Source organism: Rhinolophus hipposideros (genome assembly GCF_964194185.1).
Source record: "Rhinolophus hipposideros genome assembly, chromosome: 14".
Taxonomy (NCBI): Eukaryota; Metazoa; Chordata; class Mammalia; order Chiroptera; family Rhinolophidae; genus Rhinolophus; species Rhinolophus hipposideros.
Window position 1 is genome coordinate 53,894,088 of NC_138060.1, and position 17,741 is coordinate 53,911,828.

Consider the following 17,741-nt stretch of genomic DNA (forward strand, 5'->3'; position numbering starts at 1 on the left):
TGGCTGGGTCTGAAAGATGGATAGTGTGTGTCATTAATTAGAAGGAGATCCTCTTGTGTTAGCAGAACTGACAGTTTCCTTGAGATTTCTCTAAGGACTCATTTTCCGGTGTAATTGTCATTATTATGATCATCCTGCTAGAAGGCCGCTGACCAGGTTCCTGGTGATAATGACTAACGGTGGAGATCGTGGGGGAGTATGGGATCAGCTCCCCTGCTTATTCTGACAACATCACTCCTGAAGAAGAGCACAGGACTTTTTATAGAAAGTGATCTTTTGTGTCTTTTAAAAGCTATTACGCAACAAGCTGTGTAATTGCTTAAAGACGCCACTATAAAGGCAGGTGGAAGAAAGGCGAAAATACTAGTCTTGGGCCTGGTTTCTACATTTCACCCGAGTTTTTCTTAACAGAGACAAAACAATTTGTTGACTAATGCTAGGCTTTTTTCTTTTTTTCTTTTTTATCCCACATCATTTCTCTCACCTGAAAAAAATGAAAAATAATGCAGATGTGGCACAAGAACATTTGCCGAGAATCAAATGTTAAGACATTTGTTAAAAATAAATAAATATGGTAACACAAGCTCTCCCATCTGTCTGGCTCTGAGGGGGAAATAATGCAAATCAAAATCATTTTCTTCTTTCCTTCCCCCTGCTCATGTTTTAATTGGGATTTCTCAGACACATCAGTAGGTTTCTTGTCAATTCTGTGATCTCACGTTTCACTTCAAATTAGTTATTTCAATTGTGGTTGGATAGTCCTTCCTCTTCTTGTGTCTTAGGGTTGTTGTTTTCGGTGCATTTTGTTCTTTTTCAATCAAGAGTTGGCAATAACCTCTCATCCGCTCAATCATTTTTTTTGTCTATTCTTTGAAGCAGAACCAACTATTGCAAAAAATGAAGACATGGTTTTTCAGAGAAGAGCTGGCTCGAGCTAGATCCTTATACGTTCTGTCATGTGTGAAGATCTGCTTAGATTTCCAGCCGGTCTCCTGACTCTCCCCTTCTGACCTCAACTTCAGAGATGCCTTGAGTCCCGGAATTCTCTCTCTAGTCCCCAGGCCACCGAGCAGCATTTCATTTCTTCCTTTCTCTTGCTCTCTCACCCATTGTTTTTTGTAAAAAAAAAAATAACATCTTTATTGAGGTATCATTTAAAGTTCACCATTTAAAGTGTACAATTCAATAATTTTCATATGTTTACAGAATTGTGCAACTGTCATCATAGTCTAATTTTACAACATTATCATCACCCCCAAAAAGAAACTCTACCCATTGGCAGTCACTCCCTATATTAGTTTTTTATTGCTGCTGTAATAAGTTACCACAAACTTAGTGGCTTAAAACAATATAAATTTATTATCTTACAGTTCTGATGGACAGAAGTCCAAAATGGGTCTCACTGAGCTGAAATCAAGGTGTCAGCAGGGCTGCTTTCCTTTCAGGAGGCTCTAGGGGAGAATCTGTTTTCTTACCCTTTCCATCTTCTGGAGACTGTCCACATTCTTTGGCTCATGGTCACCTTCATCTTGAAAGCCATCAATGGCCAGTTGAGCCTTTCTCACAATATATCTCCCTGATTCCGACTACTTCCCTCTTCCCTATGTAAGGACCCCTGTGATCACATTGCACCTACCTGGATAATCCAGGATAATCCCTTTATTTTAAGGTCAGCTGACTAGCAATGTTGATTCCCCCTTGCCATGTAAAATAATATATCCACAGGTTCCACGAATTGGGATGTGGACATCTCTGGTGGGGAGGGGGCATTCTTCTGCCTCCCACACTCCCCATTCCCCCTAGGCAACCACTAATCTACTTTCTGTATCTACATGCTACCCATCTTTTTTCGCTTTCATCATATTCCATTTTTTCCTTGAGTTTCATGGTCAGCCTTTGCTCCATCTCCTTTCTCTTATCAGTCTCTTTGTGGCCACCATCTTTTCTCTCATTTCTCAGGAGAAGATGGGCTGCTGGAGAGAGAAAATAGGGAGGATTCTGAGGGGATGAGAGGGCTAAAGTTTTACAGGACCAAATGCCAGGACAGAAAGGAGATACACAGACGTCATCAAACAGTATTAGCAAGTGATTAGCGATGAGTGATGGAGAAACCAAATCAGCTGGATAGTGTAGTAAGAACAGCCGTTTCTGTAAGTTAGATCATTTGGTCTGGGGACAACCCGCTTTGTATTTGAAGGTCTTAGTTACCTCAAACTGTAAAAGGAAAGGGGTTGATCAGATCAGTGGTCCTCAGAGTATGGTTCCTGGGTCAGCAGCCTCAACATCTCCTGGGAACTTATTAGAAATGCAAATCCTTCAGCCCTCTTCCCTACCTCACCAGACCTACAACTTCAGAAACTCCAGGCATAACCTCACCCCTTCAACCGATGTTTTAACAAGCCCATCTGGTTATTGTGACATGTGCTAACATTAGAGAACCACTGGACTAGATTGTCTCTGAATTCCCACAGGTGTAATAGTCATGAGTCAAATTCTAAGTATGTAAAAAGAAATACAATTTTTAGCAGGAAGAAGACGAAATACTAAAAGGAAATAAGGTAGTTTGAAAGTTTGGCGGTTTTGATGCATATTCGAAGGATTTCTGTTTCATTGCAATCCCCTGTCGTTCGATATTTCACTTCATGACCTACTAGATCCCAAACCCTAGAGTATGCATCACTTCAAAGACTTTTAGAGTATATGTTGCATGGCATGAAATGAAGCTCTGTATTTCTAGTAAACCTTGCTGTGTGTGTCCCCTGCCCACAGGTCTATAACACTGGGCCAAGCACCCTTCCTGGCTCCTCTGTCAGCATCTCTTTCCCCAATCGACTCTCCTCTGGAGGTGCAGAGATGTTTCACGTCCAGGAGATGGTGGTGAGTTCTCCCTTGTTTCCCTGTTGTTTTCAGATGAGCCAGTTCATGTACATTGTGTATTCCACCCCAAAGGCCTAGAGAGCTCATTCATTCTAACCTTTGGAAACATATCTGGAGAAGTCAGGAACCGGTAACCCCTAAGCTTCTACATTGAGACAGTTTAGTTACTGCCATAAGAAGACCTTTAGTGGAGAGGCAAGGTTTTGAACCTGACTTTGGGACAGACCTTACTGGCTCTGGGATCCCTCAGCAACTGTCTGCTGTCTTGTGTGTATGTGAATATATTTTTCTGAAGATCCTCAGCATGCATCAAGATTCTCAAAGGGCCACTGATGCCTGGAGGGTGAAGGATTGGTTCATAACCCACACGCATAAGTGTGGGTTGAAACTCAGGTTCACATGCAGAGTATGCAATTCTACTTGAACCTAAGTCAACTATAGATGGTTTTGTCTCAAGGAAAGCTTGATAACTACCATACGATCATTCCCGCCCACCGCCTCGAAACATTCTCCTTGGCTTCCCGGACACCGCATTCCCTTGGTTTCTGCTTTCTCGGTGGTTTTTCTCATCTCCCCAACTTCTCCGGGGTCCAGGATCTCCTTCTTTTCTACACTCAACCTCAGAGATCTCACCCAGACTCATGGCTTTATATTCAGTCTGTGCTGAATTCAACAAATACTTTGCACCCACCATATGCCAAGTATTGGCTCATTGTGGGGAACAAAACAGACCGAAACATAATAAACTTCCAGCCCTTGTGTATATTCTGGTGGAAAGATATAAATAATAAGTATAACTATAGTATGTTACATGATGATAAATGCTATGGAAAAAAATAAAGCAGGGAAGGGGATGAGAGTGGGCAAGCCTGTAGTTTTTTTTTGTTGTTTTGTTTTTTGGGTTTTTTTTAGTTTCAGGTGTACAGAACGATGTAATAGTTAGACATTTGTACCCCTCACAAATGTGTAATTTTAAGTAGAGTGGGCAGGCAGGTCTCTCTGAGACCATCTTTCAGGGTGGGAGATCAAAGCTGTCCCAGGGGCTTGTAATGTGATCTTTGCGCATGAAGGCCTCGCCAAGTCAGTGTTCCCGAGAATTCTGTCTCCTTGATTTTAGCCCTACGTGGTTTCTCTCCTTGGAAATGCCACCCCCACGCTGTCCCTGCGCGGTGTCCAGGTTGGACATCCAGGAGTCTCATTGTGTGTGCTCACCAGCACTCACTCTGGGGGAGCTGTCTGCCTCAAAGTGAATCACTTCCTTCGCTGGTGACAGCAGTTGAGAGTACCAGTGATTTTTTTTTAGAGCTGGCTGGTTGTGGGGGCACATTTTGCGTGAGAAACATCCTGGGTTTTATGACTTAGTTATACATAGAGGGTACTTGCAACAAGACCTCTTCCCTGCAGCAAGGGGACTTCATTAATACATCAGCCAGCCTGGCACTTTAAAGCAACCAGCAATAACCCAAAGCAAAACTGAACAACTCATTTTTTTTTCATTGTCTACTATTTGCTCCTGAGGTGAATACGTGTTCTTTTCTTTTCCCCCTTCACCCTCAGTTTTTTCTGTAGAAATTCAAAGACCCATCCTATATCAACTCAGCGCTCATCCTGGCTGGCAGGTTCCTGCTAATAAGAATTCAAGGTTTAGGCACCCTTCCCAGGATGCAATGTCTTTGGGTGCTGCACATTCTTTTCCTTGCTATCCTGTAACTTAAATGATGTCATGTAAAGTTAACTGGTAATAATACAGCTTATGTTAAGGGGATAAGAGAGAGAAGGGGGAAAAGGAAACCCCTCTCCAGCAGGAGGTGGATTTCCAGCCCTGGCGTGGATTTGCAGATTATGTGATCTAACCCTCTGCCTTTGAACAGAGTACGTCAAGACATGTCCCCAGTACAACAGAACCGGGTTTCCAGCAAGTTCTCTTAGTTCAGCCATTCTCGTATCCCTTGAATTCCATTTTTTTGTGATTATCCTCAATTTTTCATGCTCTGATTTCCCCGACCTTTTCTGAGCTAAAATCGAAAACAGTTGCCTAGCTCCCTCTGTGGAGAAGTTGAGCTGTTATTTTGTCATTCTTCCCACTTCTCTTTTCTACAAGAGCACAGTTCCTTTAATTCTCTTTTTCCCATTTTAGGCCATTCTCTTTGCTCGCTCCACATTGTCCAAATAAATAAAAATTCAAAACTGAGCGCCAGATATCTAAGCCTCTTTATCCAGCCTCTCCTTATCACAAACTGTTATTACTCAGTCAGGGAGGACCCAGTTTACCATTTGAGAACTTGCTGATTTCCACTCCTAATAATTTCTCTATGTAACTCGCAGAGACACCCTGAGGTTCTCTATAAAAAGATCAACAGGGAGATCTTAATGGCCAAAACCATGAGGTCTATAACCCTACATGACCTCCCACCCCCACTTTCTAGGCCAATATCCTCTGGCTCTGACCTCATCCCTGACCTTGTCTTCCAGCCACTCTGGACCAGGAAGGCTGCTGAGCCACCCACTGTTCACTTCCCTGGGCCTTCTGACCTTGCCAATGGCGTCACCCTTCCTCTAGCTAAAGAAAGCCCAGTTAAGACCCAATTCACACATCCTCTCTTCTATCAAGGCCTCACAGATGTCTTCCCAGATAGTCCTACCTCAGGGCCTTTGCACCTGCCACTGCTGAGAACACTCTTTCCCGAAATCTTTGCATGGCTGGCTCCTTCTCATAATGCAGGTCTGAGCCTAAACGTCACCTTTTCAGGGAGGTCTTTCCTGACCACGTTAACTAAAGTTGCAAACCCCCATCAATTTTCTCTCCCATTTCCCTGTGTGTTATTTTCTCCATATCACTGGCCACTATCTGAAGTTACTATTTTTTCACTGTCTCTCTTTTTTCACAAGATTAAAAACAGTGTGACAGTAAAGGTCATGGCTTCCTAGTTTCCTGTGTATTCCCAGCATTTGGTGTCTGAGCCACAATATGTGCTCAATTAAATGAAAGAATTGACCACTCCCACTCTAGTAGTAATCCATCACAAATATTTCTTTCTGCCTTAGGATAGGTCTGTGTCCTTAGACACCTGTATACCCTGCAACACATCTAATATGTACCTCATACGTCCTAGGAACTCGAGAAATTTGCATTAAATTCAAATACCCTCTCTGTCTCATTCTCTCCCTCTCTCCCCACTCCTTCACTCCATTCCACCCTCTCTCCCTTCCTCCCTCCCTCCCTACACACACACACACACACACACACACACACACACACACACACACACGTCAAGTCTGCTGATCTCAGCGATGGCCTCAAAGCACTTTTTTTTTCTTCTTTCTGCACATGTCTGAATGTGAGCTGAATAGTCAAGTTCCTGAAATGGGCCAGGATTAGGCTGGCTTTCTTTCTTTTCTTTTTTCCTCAACAGAAGCCAAACACTTAAAAAGCGAAGCGATGGCTGATTGAATTCTGGAGACAGAATTATGATGTTCCTGGGCTGTGGGGTCAGTTTTAGTTTGGGCTGGAAGGACAGCTTACACTCAACACGCACCCTCTGGAAGGTGGGGATACGGTTCGACCTGGGCTGTCCACACACAGTGTGGTCCCGAGGCTGCCCTGTAACCTGTGTGGACAGAGCAAATGAATCAGTGCCATCTCCCTGCTGACTGAGGGCGCCAGCCTTATCAAAGGGCCTTGTGCTCATGCCGCTGTGACATCTGGAAGCATTAATGCTTCCTTGCAGCGTGTGGGCGAGTCGGAATGCCCACGCTTAGGTGCCTGGTGTTCTCTGGCCTTAACAGTTGGTGATTACGCAGTTTACTTTCCTTCATTTCTTCTTTCATTCCTTAAAAGCAACATGACACAGAGCCCTGTCATTGCAGGGGTGATGGGTTGTTACCAAAGTCGGTAACAGGAAATCTCACTGAGGATAAACAGAGCTCATCGGTCATTGCTGAGAAACACATGGTTCTAATTTAACCTGCTGAGGACTAATTGTGTATACTTCGGAAGCACACAAACAGGAAAACTCCTTTCTGACAGACACACCAAGTTTCTTCCAAAGATCCAAAGGAACTTTCTCAACATTGTTAGGCACTGAGAGGTAATTATCTCCCTAGCTGTCAGGGAGCCAACTTCACTCACTTCTCCTTCATAATATAAACTTATGACCTAAAGCAATGTTTCAGGCCTCCCATGAAGCCTTCAAGCTTGAAACTTAATGAATGGCATCTAGGTTTCTCTTTTCACTGCTCTGATGTTTATACTCTTCAGAAAAGGAGTGTAAGAGGTTAGACACGAAACATGGCATTCAGAAAAATGATTATTTACCTTTTGATAAAAGGCTAATAACGAAGTGTTACATCTAATAAATGCAGAGATAACCCAGTAGGTGTGCTCCTTTATCTTTTACTGTAAGATGGGTCTAAAGCTAGAACCAGAACTTAAATAAACCAATACAAGTGCAAGGACTGTGTTATGTCCCATAGGGGGGCTACTGACTCATTTATTATCCAAATCCACAGACCATTCTGCCTCCAAAATGTTTCATTATCTGTGGAAGTAAAATTTTTGGCATGAATATCCAGTGCTCAGATAACATATTCATGTCTCACTTTTTCACTAAGAGAATCTGACCGCATCTGGAAATTCTTTTGTGTCACTGCTTCTCTGAAACTACATCCCATCTGCATCACTTTAATTCCAGTGAAAGGCCATCCCCATGTTTGTGAAATGGGCCTCATCTGGGAGACTTGTCTTTCTCTGAGTCAATGTAAATGAATTCTCTTTGATAGGGCAGCCTGGTGGCAGCCTGCACTCTTGACTTTGCAGCATGTTGGCCTGTCACACCCAGAGGAAAAGGGTGCGGAGGAGTGGGGAGGGAGCTACATTGTTTTAGCCAAACCCTAAAGCTGGTGGGAGAGAAAGAAAACATTAGCTTTTATCGTAAGAAGTGAGATTTTAATGGAAGAATGGCAGACTCATACAGAGGTCAAAATTGTGCAATGGGTTGTGTTCTTCCTGTTCTCTGGAACGTTGATTTTGAGGCTTTGCCCCTTTATTTTCTGTTTCAGTTTTGGTCTCAGTAACACCCTGACCTTTCAGAGCTAGTACAACTTTTCACAGTGGTGATGGACTTAAAGGATGGGGAAAAGGGTTGGGAAAAGCAAAGATTCTATTTAGAAGATCATTTTTCAATTAGAAAGAAGACACTTAGAGTTAAAGTTCTGACCTTTTTCAGCTTTTTAAAGTTACTATCTTTCCTTTCTGGAAATTCAATAATACTAGGTCATTCTTAAACTCCATTTCCAACTCTGCAGGTTTGGCAGCGGACTGTTATTTATGGGCAGCTGTTATGTGTTCTCATTTACCCTTTTCGGTTCAAAAACAGAACATGGCTCTGCATTTGAGGATCAAGGGGCAGAGAGACTGTCCAAATCTAGAGCCTCAAATTAATGTACCTCATGTTACGATCATCAGAGTGTTTTTCTTCTTTGGAAAGCAAAATGTTTTTCCTTTTTGTCTATTTGTATGAACACATTTGTATGAGTCTCTAGCTACACACAGAGCTAAGTTTATCAGAAAACCAGAATTTACTGAACTGATAAACAAGGGTATCCATTTTACAAAGCAAAAGAATCTGTAACTCTTCAGAAGGGTCTACCGAAGGATGTCATTGAGAGCCCCTTCCTTTAAAAGGCATGCTGCACACACAAAAAGTGTGTTTTCAACCTTTTGAATATGTTAGTAACATAAAGCTAGGCTTATCCATTCTGAGGAACTACCCAAGAGTGTTGTCAGTGTTTCTCTGCCCTTATATTAAATAGTGTCACTGCAATTGAAAATTAAGGATAACTAAATGGGTCCACCCCTTCTAGGTCATTCTGAGTCTGCATTATTACAAAAGCTTGAAATGAATGGAGAGACGTGAAAATATTTATCGTAGGACTTACGATTAAAATATTGTCATTTTTCACCGTTCTTTGGTCAATACAAAGAAACACATTAATAAATCATGGCAATGCGATTTAACAAAAGGCACAGTATGAAGGACTCTGTGAGACTGCTTATCACAGTTTACATGTAGTTCTTAGTTATCTTTCTAGTAGTGAATGTATTAGGTTGCCCTAATTAACCAGTCGGCATCATTTCTTGATCCTTTTATGAATATTATTTTTATTTCAAACCTTGGAGTCCTAAAATTACTATCATCAGAGCCACTTTGGTAAATGTTCAGCCTCCGGTGGCAGAAAGGGAACTTACTGTCTTCTGATACCTTGGTTCCAAGAGCAGGCAAAAGGTAATTAAATTAACAAAGTAGGCATTCAAAACCTTTTCTGGGTTTTAAAGCCAAGGGGCATGTGAATTCAGAGGAGCAGGTGGCAAGTCAGGAGATGGGTCGTGTTTACTCAGTTGCCATCAGCTGTGATTGGTGTAATGTGATATGGAAAAGTGGCCTACGGATGTAACGGAGAACATAAAGTCAATGATAAAGAGATAAATGTCAGTTAACAGAAAACACATGTTACTCAAAAATGAACCTATGCCCCCTTTAATCTAAGTCAACTCAACAGTTTTTAGATCAAACTTTGCCCAAGACCTACATTAGTAAAAACTCCAAGCTTGCCTCAAGGAAAGCACTGTTGTCATTGAGTTTGTTCCTCTGCTAATTTAATCTTCCATTTCTCTTTTATTGGCTGCGTACTGTGTTCAAGGCAGTGAGCTTTTGTACATCAAGTCAGAGACACTTTGGTGACTTTTCCCAAGCCCAGAATCCAACCAGCGGGAGTACATTAAAGGAATGGGGCTGACGCTGGTAGAAAGGGGACATTTATGCCTTAGCCTGTTAAAAACATACCCATCACACCACATGCCTCAGGTGAAAAGCATTTCCTTACTTTGAGACATGTTAATTCTCCTTCTGGGTAACTGCCCACCCTCTACAGTTTGCCAACAAGGTTTTCCTCTGTCCCCAGGCCATCCTCTCCTGCCTCATTTCTGGCCACTCCTCCCCAACATTCATCCAGTGCTTGAGCCATGTTGAACTAGGCTCTCTAGACGCAAGTCTGCTGTTTGTACGTCCATGCTTTTGCATATACTCTCTGCTCTCTGGAAATTCTCATTATCCTCCATGACCCACCTGAACTGCCACCTTCCAGTCAGGAATGCAGATCAAGGCAGGAGCTGACTTACTGGTAGAGGGAGAAATGTGTAGACAAAATTTATAATGACAATAGGCGCCCTGCTCCGAGGGCTGAGACAAAATAAACAATAAGATGATGGTCCAGGTGTGTGTGCAACAGAGGCTGTGCAGCCCAGGTATGAGGAAGGTAGAACAGGACAGTGAGCATCCTGGTGGGGATTTTGGAGATGAGCTCCTTCCAAAGTCAAAGCTTGTAGGTACATGACAGGTTGTTTAACCTCTCTGGGCCTCAGTGTTCTCATGTTGAAATGGGGGTGAAAATTAACGAGCCCAGATGTTCCCGTTTGCCTGGCACATTCCTGATCTATGTCTCTATCATGCTAGTCTGTCTCAGGGACTCCCCACTTCACTCAAAAATGTCCCCGTTTGGACAATATATTATATGGTCACGCTACTGATAGCAGTACCCTCTGCACGCGAGTGTTATAAGGAGTCAGGGTGTGTCATAGCTCTCAGAATAATACCTAACGTTAGCTGCTATTATTCCCATTCATGTTTGAGCTCAGCGATGGGGCTTGGACTCTGCCACCAAGTGACGTCCACATTCTCCTTGGGCTCCCAACAGTTTCCCAAGGCCCCATTATCTCTTGGTTTCAACTTGCAATGTTTTCTTTGGGGTCGGGATGGCGGAAGGGGGGAGGCCAAATGCCAACAGAAAACCCGCAATCGCTGCCTTCACAGAATTCACAGAATTCATTGTATCCCGCATCCTTGAAAGCACTCACATTCCAAGAGACATGGACCTCTTCCAGCTCCCAGAGGTCACAGAAGATAAGCAGCCATGTCATGGGAAGCATTTGGACTCAGATGGTCTGGAAAATAAATGAGAAGGAAGTGGGCAGAGATGAGCAGGGGACAATGACCACAGAGTCCTTGGCCAACCAAGGAGATGAAACTATTGGACATGAGTGCCGTGGTGCTTATGTTGTCTGCAATGCAAGAAGAAAATATTCCTTCCCCTTGATTTGCAGCAAACAGGATGGTTAAAACCAAGTTAGGGGTGTTGGGGGGCTCAGCAATTGCTTATCTATGTAATGTGAGATAGGGGACCCCCTGCTCTAGTTAAAATGTACAGATAGTCTTCAGAGTGTGGGATTAGCAACTGAGGCCAACCTTAGTGACCACATAGGCCACCGTCCTCATTTTACACATGAGGAAACTGAGGCCCTTGGAGACACAAATTGGCACAGCTGTTAGGAGGCAGAGCTAGGGCTGAAGCCCAGGACAGTCGAGTGTTCATCACGGCCATCTGTGCCACAAGATTCCTTCACTGGGTGTCACTGCCAACAGCCAATCATATGACCTTGGATGAGTCACGGAACTCGAGGCCTCTGGTTGCTTATCTGTCAGGCAAGGCCATAGGACTGCATGATCTTGGAGCTGCCTTCCAAAAACAACATTTCAGGATGTTCTGGTCCCCTTCCAGCCTGAGACTGCGTGGGGCGGCCTGGCTTCCTGGGCAGCAGGCATTTTTGTCTCCCAGTGTCTGGGCCAGAGTCATATTTTTCCTCACAGTGACAGGCCTGGATCAGCATGGAAGACTCTGGCCCGAGGCTCCTAGGCTACTGGTTCCTTCCTTTAACCAAGGTCAAAACAGGAAAAGGTGTTTTCCCTGTATCCTCACGGCTCCATCCTTAGCCTCCATACCTGAGAGGCAGAGAGGGGGTTACAAGCAGATCTCTGGAGCTGAATGGCCTGCATTCCAACCCAGCTATGCCACCTACCAGCTGGGGACCTCAGGCAGTCATACGACCTTGCCTTTTCTTTCATTTTCTCCATCCGTAAAACGGGGATAGGGGGAGCACTCACCTTGTGGGAGTGAGGACTGGATGAGTTAATTGGTGCAAAGCACTCAGAGTCTGGCACACACACAGGAAGGGCTGCACATGTGTTGGGTGTCTGTGGCTCTGGCATATGTAATATACCCAACACATAGCAAAATGCTTGCCTTTGATAACCCTAGCCAGGGGCTGCATTGCTCAGTTTTAGCTGAGGGAGCGTCTGCAACAGGATTAGCTCGTCTGAATCAGATCCGTGCAGCACCAAGCAACCTTCAATCTCTCTTTGAAAGAGGACCACCCTGAACCTCCCAGAAAAACGTCATTTTCCCGATTGAAGTGATTCCCGCATAACCGCAGTTAGGAGCACAACTGGCTGAGATTTTCATTCACCACAAACTCAGTCCCCACTTCCCTTCTCCAGATTCCACTGGGGCAGATCAAATGTCACACCGAATCACGTCATGTCACCATCATCACCCTGTTCACAGGCTGCTCAGAGACTCCCGGGAGAAAGAGGAAAATAGTTCTGAGCCAGGTCTCTGCCCCACAGGCTTGGGACTGAGGCTTTGCTTGTTTCTCACCCCCTTGTCCTGCTGTGCGGGGGGTGGGGAGGGGGGTTATAGGGGGTGATAGCACCAGGCCTCAAATCCGAAGCCCATTAGTGAAACTGACTGGGTTTGGGGCTCTGCTCCCATACTTTCTCTCCTGGCCTAGAAGTGCCAAGTGCCAGTTTGTAGAGCCAGAAGGAACTCTGCCCTCATCCCTGACTTTAATTAGGACAGATGCCTCCTGCAAGATACAGAGATTCTGTTTCTCTAAACCAAGACCAAATGTGTTTGGGTGGCCAAGCCTGGTCATCTCAATAGAGGAATGTAAATGCCACAGGCCTGCAGGAGGACCATTTTTCCAGTGGCCTTTCAGCAAATGTCCACTCCAGAAGATAAATGGGAAAGTGGAGACCCACATGCTTCAGAGTGAAAAGTGATTAAATTAAGACCATGAGCCCACATTCAAATTCTCAAATGCTCAGTGAACAAAATGTTTTCCATCCACCATATGCTATATATGCCTAAATATAGGGCAACTCCCAAATAACCCTATCCCCCATTTCCCTAATAAGATAAACTTGACCAAGTTTTTTGGCCAACTGAATAGGAATCAGAACTGTGGTTGCCTTTGAGATGAGGGATGGGAATTGACTTTTGGAAAGGGGCCAGAGGGAACTTAAGTGATGGACATACTCTGTACCTTCATTGTGGTGGTAGTTACGTGGGTGATTCCATTCATCAAGCTGTACCCTAAGATCTGTGCACTTCAGTGAATATAAATTTTACCTCGATAAAAAGATTGGAAAAATGAAATACCTACTTAGAATATTTAACCTAATCATGTAGTTCCATCCAGAAGCACCCCCTTATCCACGGTTTTACTTTCTGTGGTTTCAGTTACCCACGGTCAACCATGGTCCAAAAATATTAAATGGAAAAGTCCAGAAATAATTCATGCGTTTTTAAATTGCACACCGTTTTGAATAATGTGATGATTATCTCGAGCTGTCCAGCTCCATTCCGCCTGGTATGTGAATCATTCCTTTGTCCAGCGTCTCCATGCTGTATATGCTCCTGCCTTAGTCACTTAGTAGACGTCTGGGTTATCAGATCGACTGTCACAGTATCACAGTGTGTGTTCAAGTCACCCTATTTTACTTAATAATGTCCCCAAAGTACAAGAGTAGTAATGCTGGCAATTTAGATGTGCCAAAGAGAAGCTATAATGTGCTTCCTTTATGAGGTGTGATTGAAAAATACAGTGAATGTTTAAGTTTAAAAAATTTTATTACAGTAAAAGACACATTGCCATTAATCCCCCTCAAAATACTCCCCTTCGCTTCAAACACACTTAGCTCATCGTTTTTGCCACTTTCTGAAGCAGTTCTGGAAGTCCTCTTTCACGAGTGTCTTTACTTCATCCTCCATCATGACAATACTCAGTGTCACACATAGCTTCTGGAACGGCAATTTCTGTCAAATAAAAACATTATGGTGTGTCCCCATCCACCTTATTCACCGGATCTGGCATCATGCAACTTCTGGCTCTTCCCCAAAGTCAAAATGACCATGAAAAGAAAACGTTTGGGATGGATTCAGGACGTCAAGGCAGCCACAACAGCACAACTAAAGACACTCACAAAAGAGGACTTCCAGAACTGCTTCAGAAATTGTCAAGAACAATGGGATAAGTGTATTTGAAGCGAGGGGGGGTATTTTGAGGGTGATTAATGGCAACGTGTCTTTTACTGTAATAATTTTTTTTAATTTAAACATTTACCATATTTTTAAATCACACCTCGTAAGTGAAAAGGTATATATGTGTAGGAAAAAAACATAGTTTTTTCAGTACTATCTGCAATTTCAGGCATCCACTGGGGGTCTTGGAATGTATCCCCTGCAGATAAGGGGAAACTATTGTACTTAAAATTATATGAGAATAATATATTAATTTATATTACTTTCCCATTTACACATTTCACAAAATGGTTTTATGCAAATGTACATCTTTTGAGATCAATGTATATACCATTACTAAGCCGCTTTTTAGTCAATAGCTTTCTGAGCATATCATCTTCAATTCGTCTGATTTATTTGAAATGCAAAACTTTTTGGATCCATGTTTGATGCTGAATTTTTTTTTATTAAAATGTATTGGGGGTGACAATGGTTAGTAAAGTTACATAGGTTTCAAATGTATAATTCTGTAATACATCATCTACATATCACATTGTGTGTTTATCACCCAGAGTCAGTTCTCCTTCCATCACTATATATTTTACCCCATTTACCCTCATTTACTACCCCCTTCTCCCCTTTACCCTTTGGTAACCACTAAATTATCTGTGTTTATGAGTTTTTGTTTCTTTATTTGTTAGTCTTGTTCCTTGGTTGCTTTCAGTTTTATATCCCACCTATCAGTGTATAACATTGCAACAGATGTATTTCTCATTTGTCTTATAAGTTATTACTCATGATATTCACTACATAGGAAACATGTTTTGCTTTCTGAAAAGAGCTTTAAAATATTTATCACAGCTTACAAATGCACCCCAGGAATAATCACCAACTATGTGTTAAATCTCATGGTCTTCTTCCCATTAATGCCCTCTAGTGACCTCTAAGAATATCCAAAACCAACATTAATTGAGACCATTTCAGGCTGGTGTCTTCCCAGATTTTGTGGTTCAAATAAAGTAATTGAGAGAATGCCAAATTATGAGAACCTTTTAAAGAATAACAAGTCATAAACTATAAGAGATTTGTAATACTTTTCTAATAATTAATTAGACGAAATATGCCTTCATCTTACTTATTTTCAGGTATATACTGTGAATCCTGGCATATGTGTTCAGTCCAGAGATAAAATAGAGATCAATTTAGTACATTTTGGGGTCTTGTTTTATAGTTCATTATTGAAAGATTAACATTGTTAGCTTAAGTTAGAAGTTTCTTTAGGTAAAAAATGTAAACCTTACTCCCTACCATGAATGAGAAGTTGAAAAATTCTTTAATAAATTCAAACTATATACTGTATCTTACTCAAGGACCTTAAAGATAGGAGAGTTAGTTTAAACAGATGCTTCTGGTTAGAAATGGGATTGTAAACACAATCCTAAATTATGAATTACCAATTATTGATTTTGTGACTTGTCATGTCACAGTATTCAGCTCTAAGCAGTGCAATGTGATGCTATATAAAGAAGACTTTGTTTTTTAAACAATTCCTCCATTTGGGCATTAAAAATAGTGTTGTTCTTAAAGAAATCACATGGAAGACTACACACTGTCACTTTTGGTTTCTTTTGCTTTTGATGTTGCTGTTACCCAAAACCATTGCTATTGCTGTCAGAAAACTCACCAAGAGCTCACTGGGCCTATAAGCTGCTGTATGGCTCAGCATGGTGGCTGCCCAAACTCTTTTTTTTTTTATTTTTTAGCAGAACCCTGTTGTTGTTTTTTTTAATTTATTGGGGTGATATTTGTTAGTGAAATTACATAGATTTCAGGCGTACAATTCTGTATTACATCATCTATAAATCCCATTTTGTGTACCACCGAGAGTCAGTTCTCCTTCCATCACCATATATTTGATCCCCCTTACCCTCATCACCCACCCCACACCCCCCTTACCCTCTGGTAACCACTAAACTATTGTCTGTGTCTATGAGTTTTTGTTTCTCATTTGTTTGTCTTCAGAACCCTGGTTTTAAATGACATTACAAGTGGTTGAAGCTCTCTAGTTGGAGCAGAGAGGAGGGCCCGGAGCAGTCCTGCTGGATCCCTCTTCTCCTCACTAGAGAGACTACTGTGGGATTTTACAGCACCCTAGGGGTTCCATGGAACACAGTTTGAACACCTCTGGCAGTGGATCAGGCATAAAGGTTTGGTCTCAGAAGATCTGGGTTCAAAATCTGGGTTCTGGACTCTGTGATTATTGTTGGCAAGTGACTTCACCTGAGTCTCATTTTCCTCATCCGGACAAAGAGCATGAATGCTTATCTCAGAGCGTTGTAAGAATGCTGATAAATGTGCTTTGGAGATGATAAAAGTAGGTTTATTTTGTTCCTTAAGTCTTACGGTTTCCTAGACACATCTCATTTACATGTCATGTGCCGTGTCATCTTAGTTATTTAAGTACTGAGGATCTACATTTTCTATTGTTCCCCCTTGTTGATGCTTCTACTTCTGCCTTTCAGCTTTTCGGCCATTGTCGTCCACTGGAGAATGGACAAGGGGGAAAGCTGACTTTGGGCCCTACTGCTACCACCTCTACCATAAAGAATTCCATGCTCATGATCCATTCTCGGGTGGACCAATCTGACAGATTTCTTTTCATTTTCAGGTGGGCCAAGAGAAGGGAAACTGTTCTTTCCAGAAAAACCCAACCCCCTGCATCATCCCTCAAGAACAAGAAAATATCTTCCATACTATATTTGCTTTTTTCACAAAGTCTGGAAGAAAAGTCTTGGTAAGAATTTGCTTACTGGTTGGGTCAACATGGGTGGTCCTCACTAAGAAGGCAAGTCTGAGATGAGAGGCCAGTTTTCTATTTGGCATTTATTATTCCCCGAATCTGGTTTTAATCAATTGGCTTAGAAAATCACGAGGACTGTGGTCAGCTCCTATATTTCAGCCTGAGGTTTCAATCAAAGTGTTAAATTGGCATTCCAAGTTCCATTGCCCGGCAAAGGGAAAACCTTTGCAACCAAAGCACAAAGTAGTAAAACATTCCTTCAACTAGTAGGAGTCTAATCAAGAGTGATGGCTCTTGTACAACCACTTTGGAAAACTGCTGGGTAGTATCTATTCACACAAAAGGTATTTGTACCCCATGACCCAGGAATTCCACTCCCAGGTATATCCCCAAGAGAAATGAGTTCTTGTGTCCCCCAAAAGACATAGACAATAATCACAGCCATCTTACTATACCAAAAAGTGGAAACACTATCCAAATAGCCATCCACAGGAAAGTGAGTAAACCATTGTGGTGTAACCATACACTGGAATGTTACAGAGCAATAGAAAACTGCTGCACATAACAGCATGAATAAATCCCATAGACATAATATTTATGTGAAAGAAGCTAGAGACAAAAGGACACATATTGTAATGTTTCACTTACATGAAGTTCAGAAATAGCAAAACTATCAATGGCGATGGAAGCCAGGTAGTGGTTACTTTGGGAGGAATATCAACAGCAGAGAGCATGAGAGAACTTGCTCAGGTACCAGAAAGGTTCTGCATCTTGATCTATGTAAAATTATATCAAGATGGACCCTTCAGAGTTATTCTCTTTGCTATGTAAGTCATGCCCCATTTTTTAAAAAGTGAAGGTATTAAAGGTA

The 17,741-nt window shown here is 42.3% G+C and overlaps 1 protein-coding gene across 3 annotated transcripts in view; it reads left to right on the forward strand.

Moving 5' to 3' along the window:
• ITGA9 (integrin subunit alpha 9) overlaps window positions 1-17,741 on the forward strand; it is a 299,963-nt gene that overhangs the window by 247,095 nt on the left and 35,127 nt on the right. For all 3 annotated transcript variants that reach the window (XM_081071751.1, XM_081071750.1, XM_081071749.1), the window contains exons 23-24: window positions 2,770-2,877; window positions 16,739-16,864. In XM_081071751.1, the coding sequence (XP_080927877.1) occupies window positions 2,770-2,877; window positions 16,739-16,864 (234 nt within the window). The remainder of the gene's footprint in view (window positions 1-2,769; window positions 2,878-16,738; window positions 16,865-17,741) is intronic.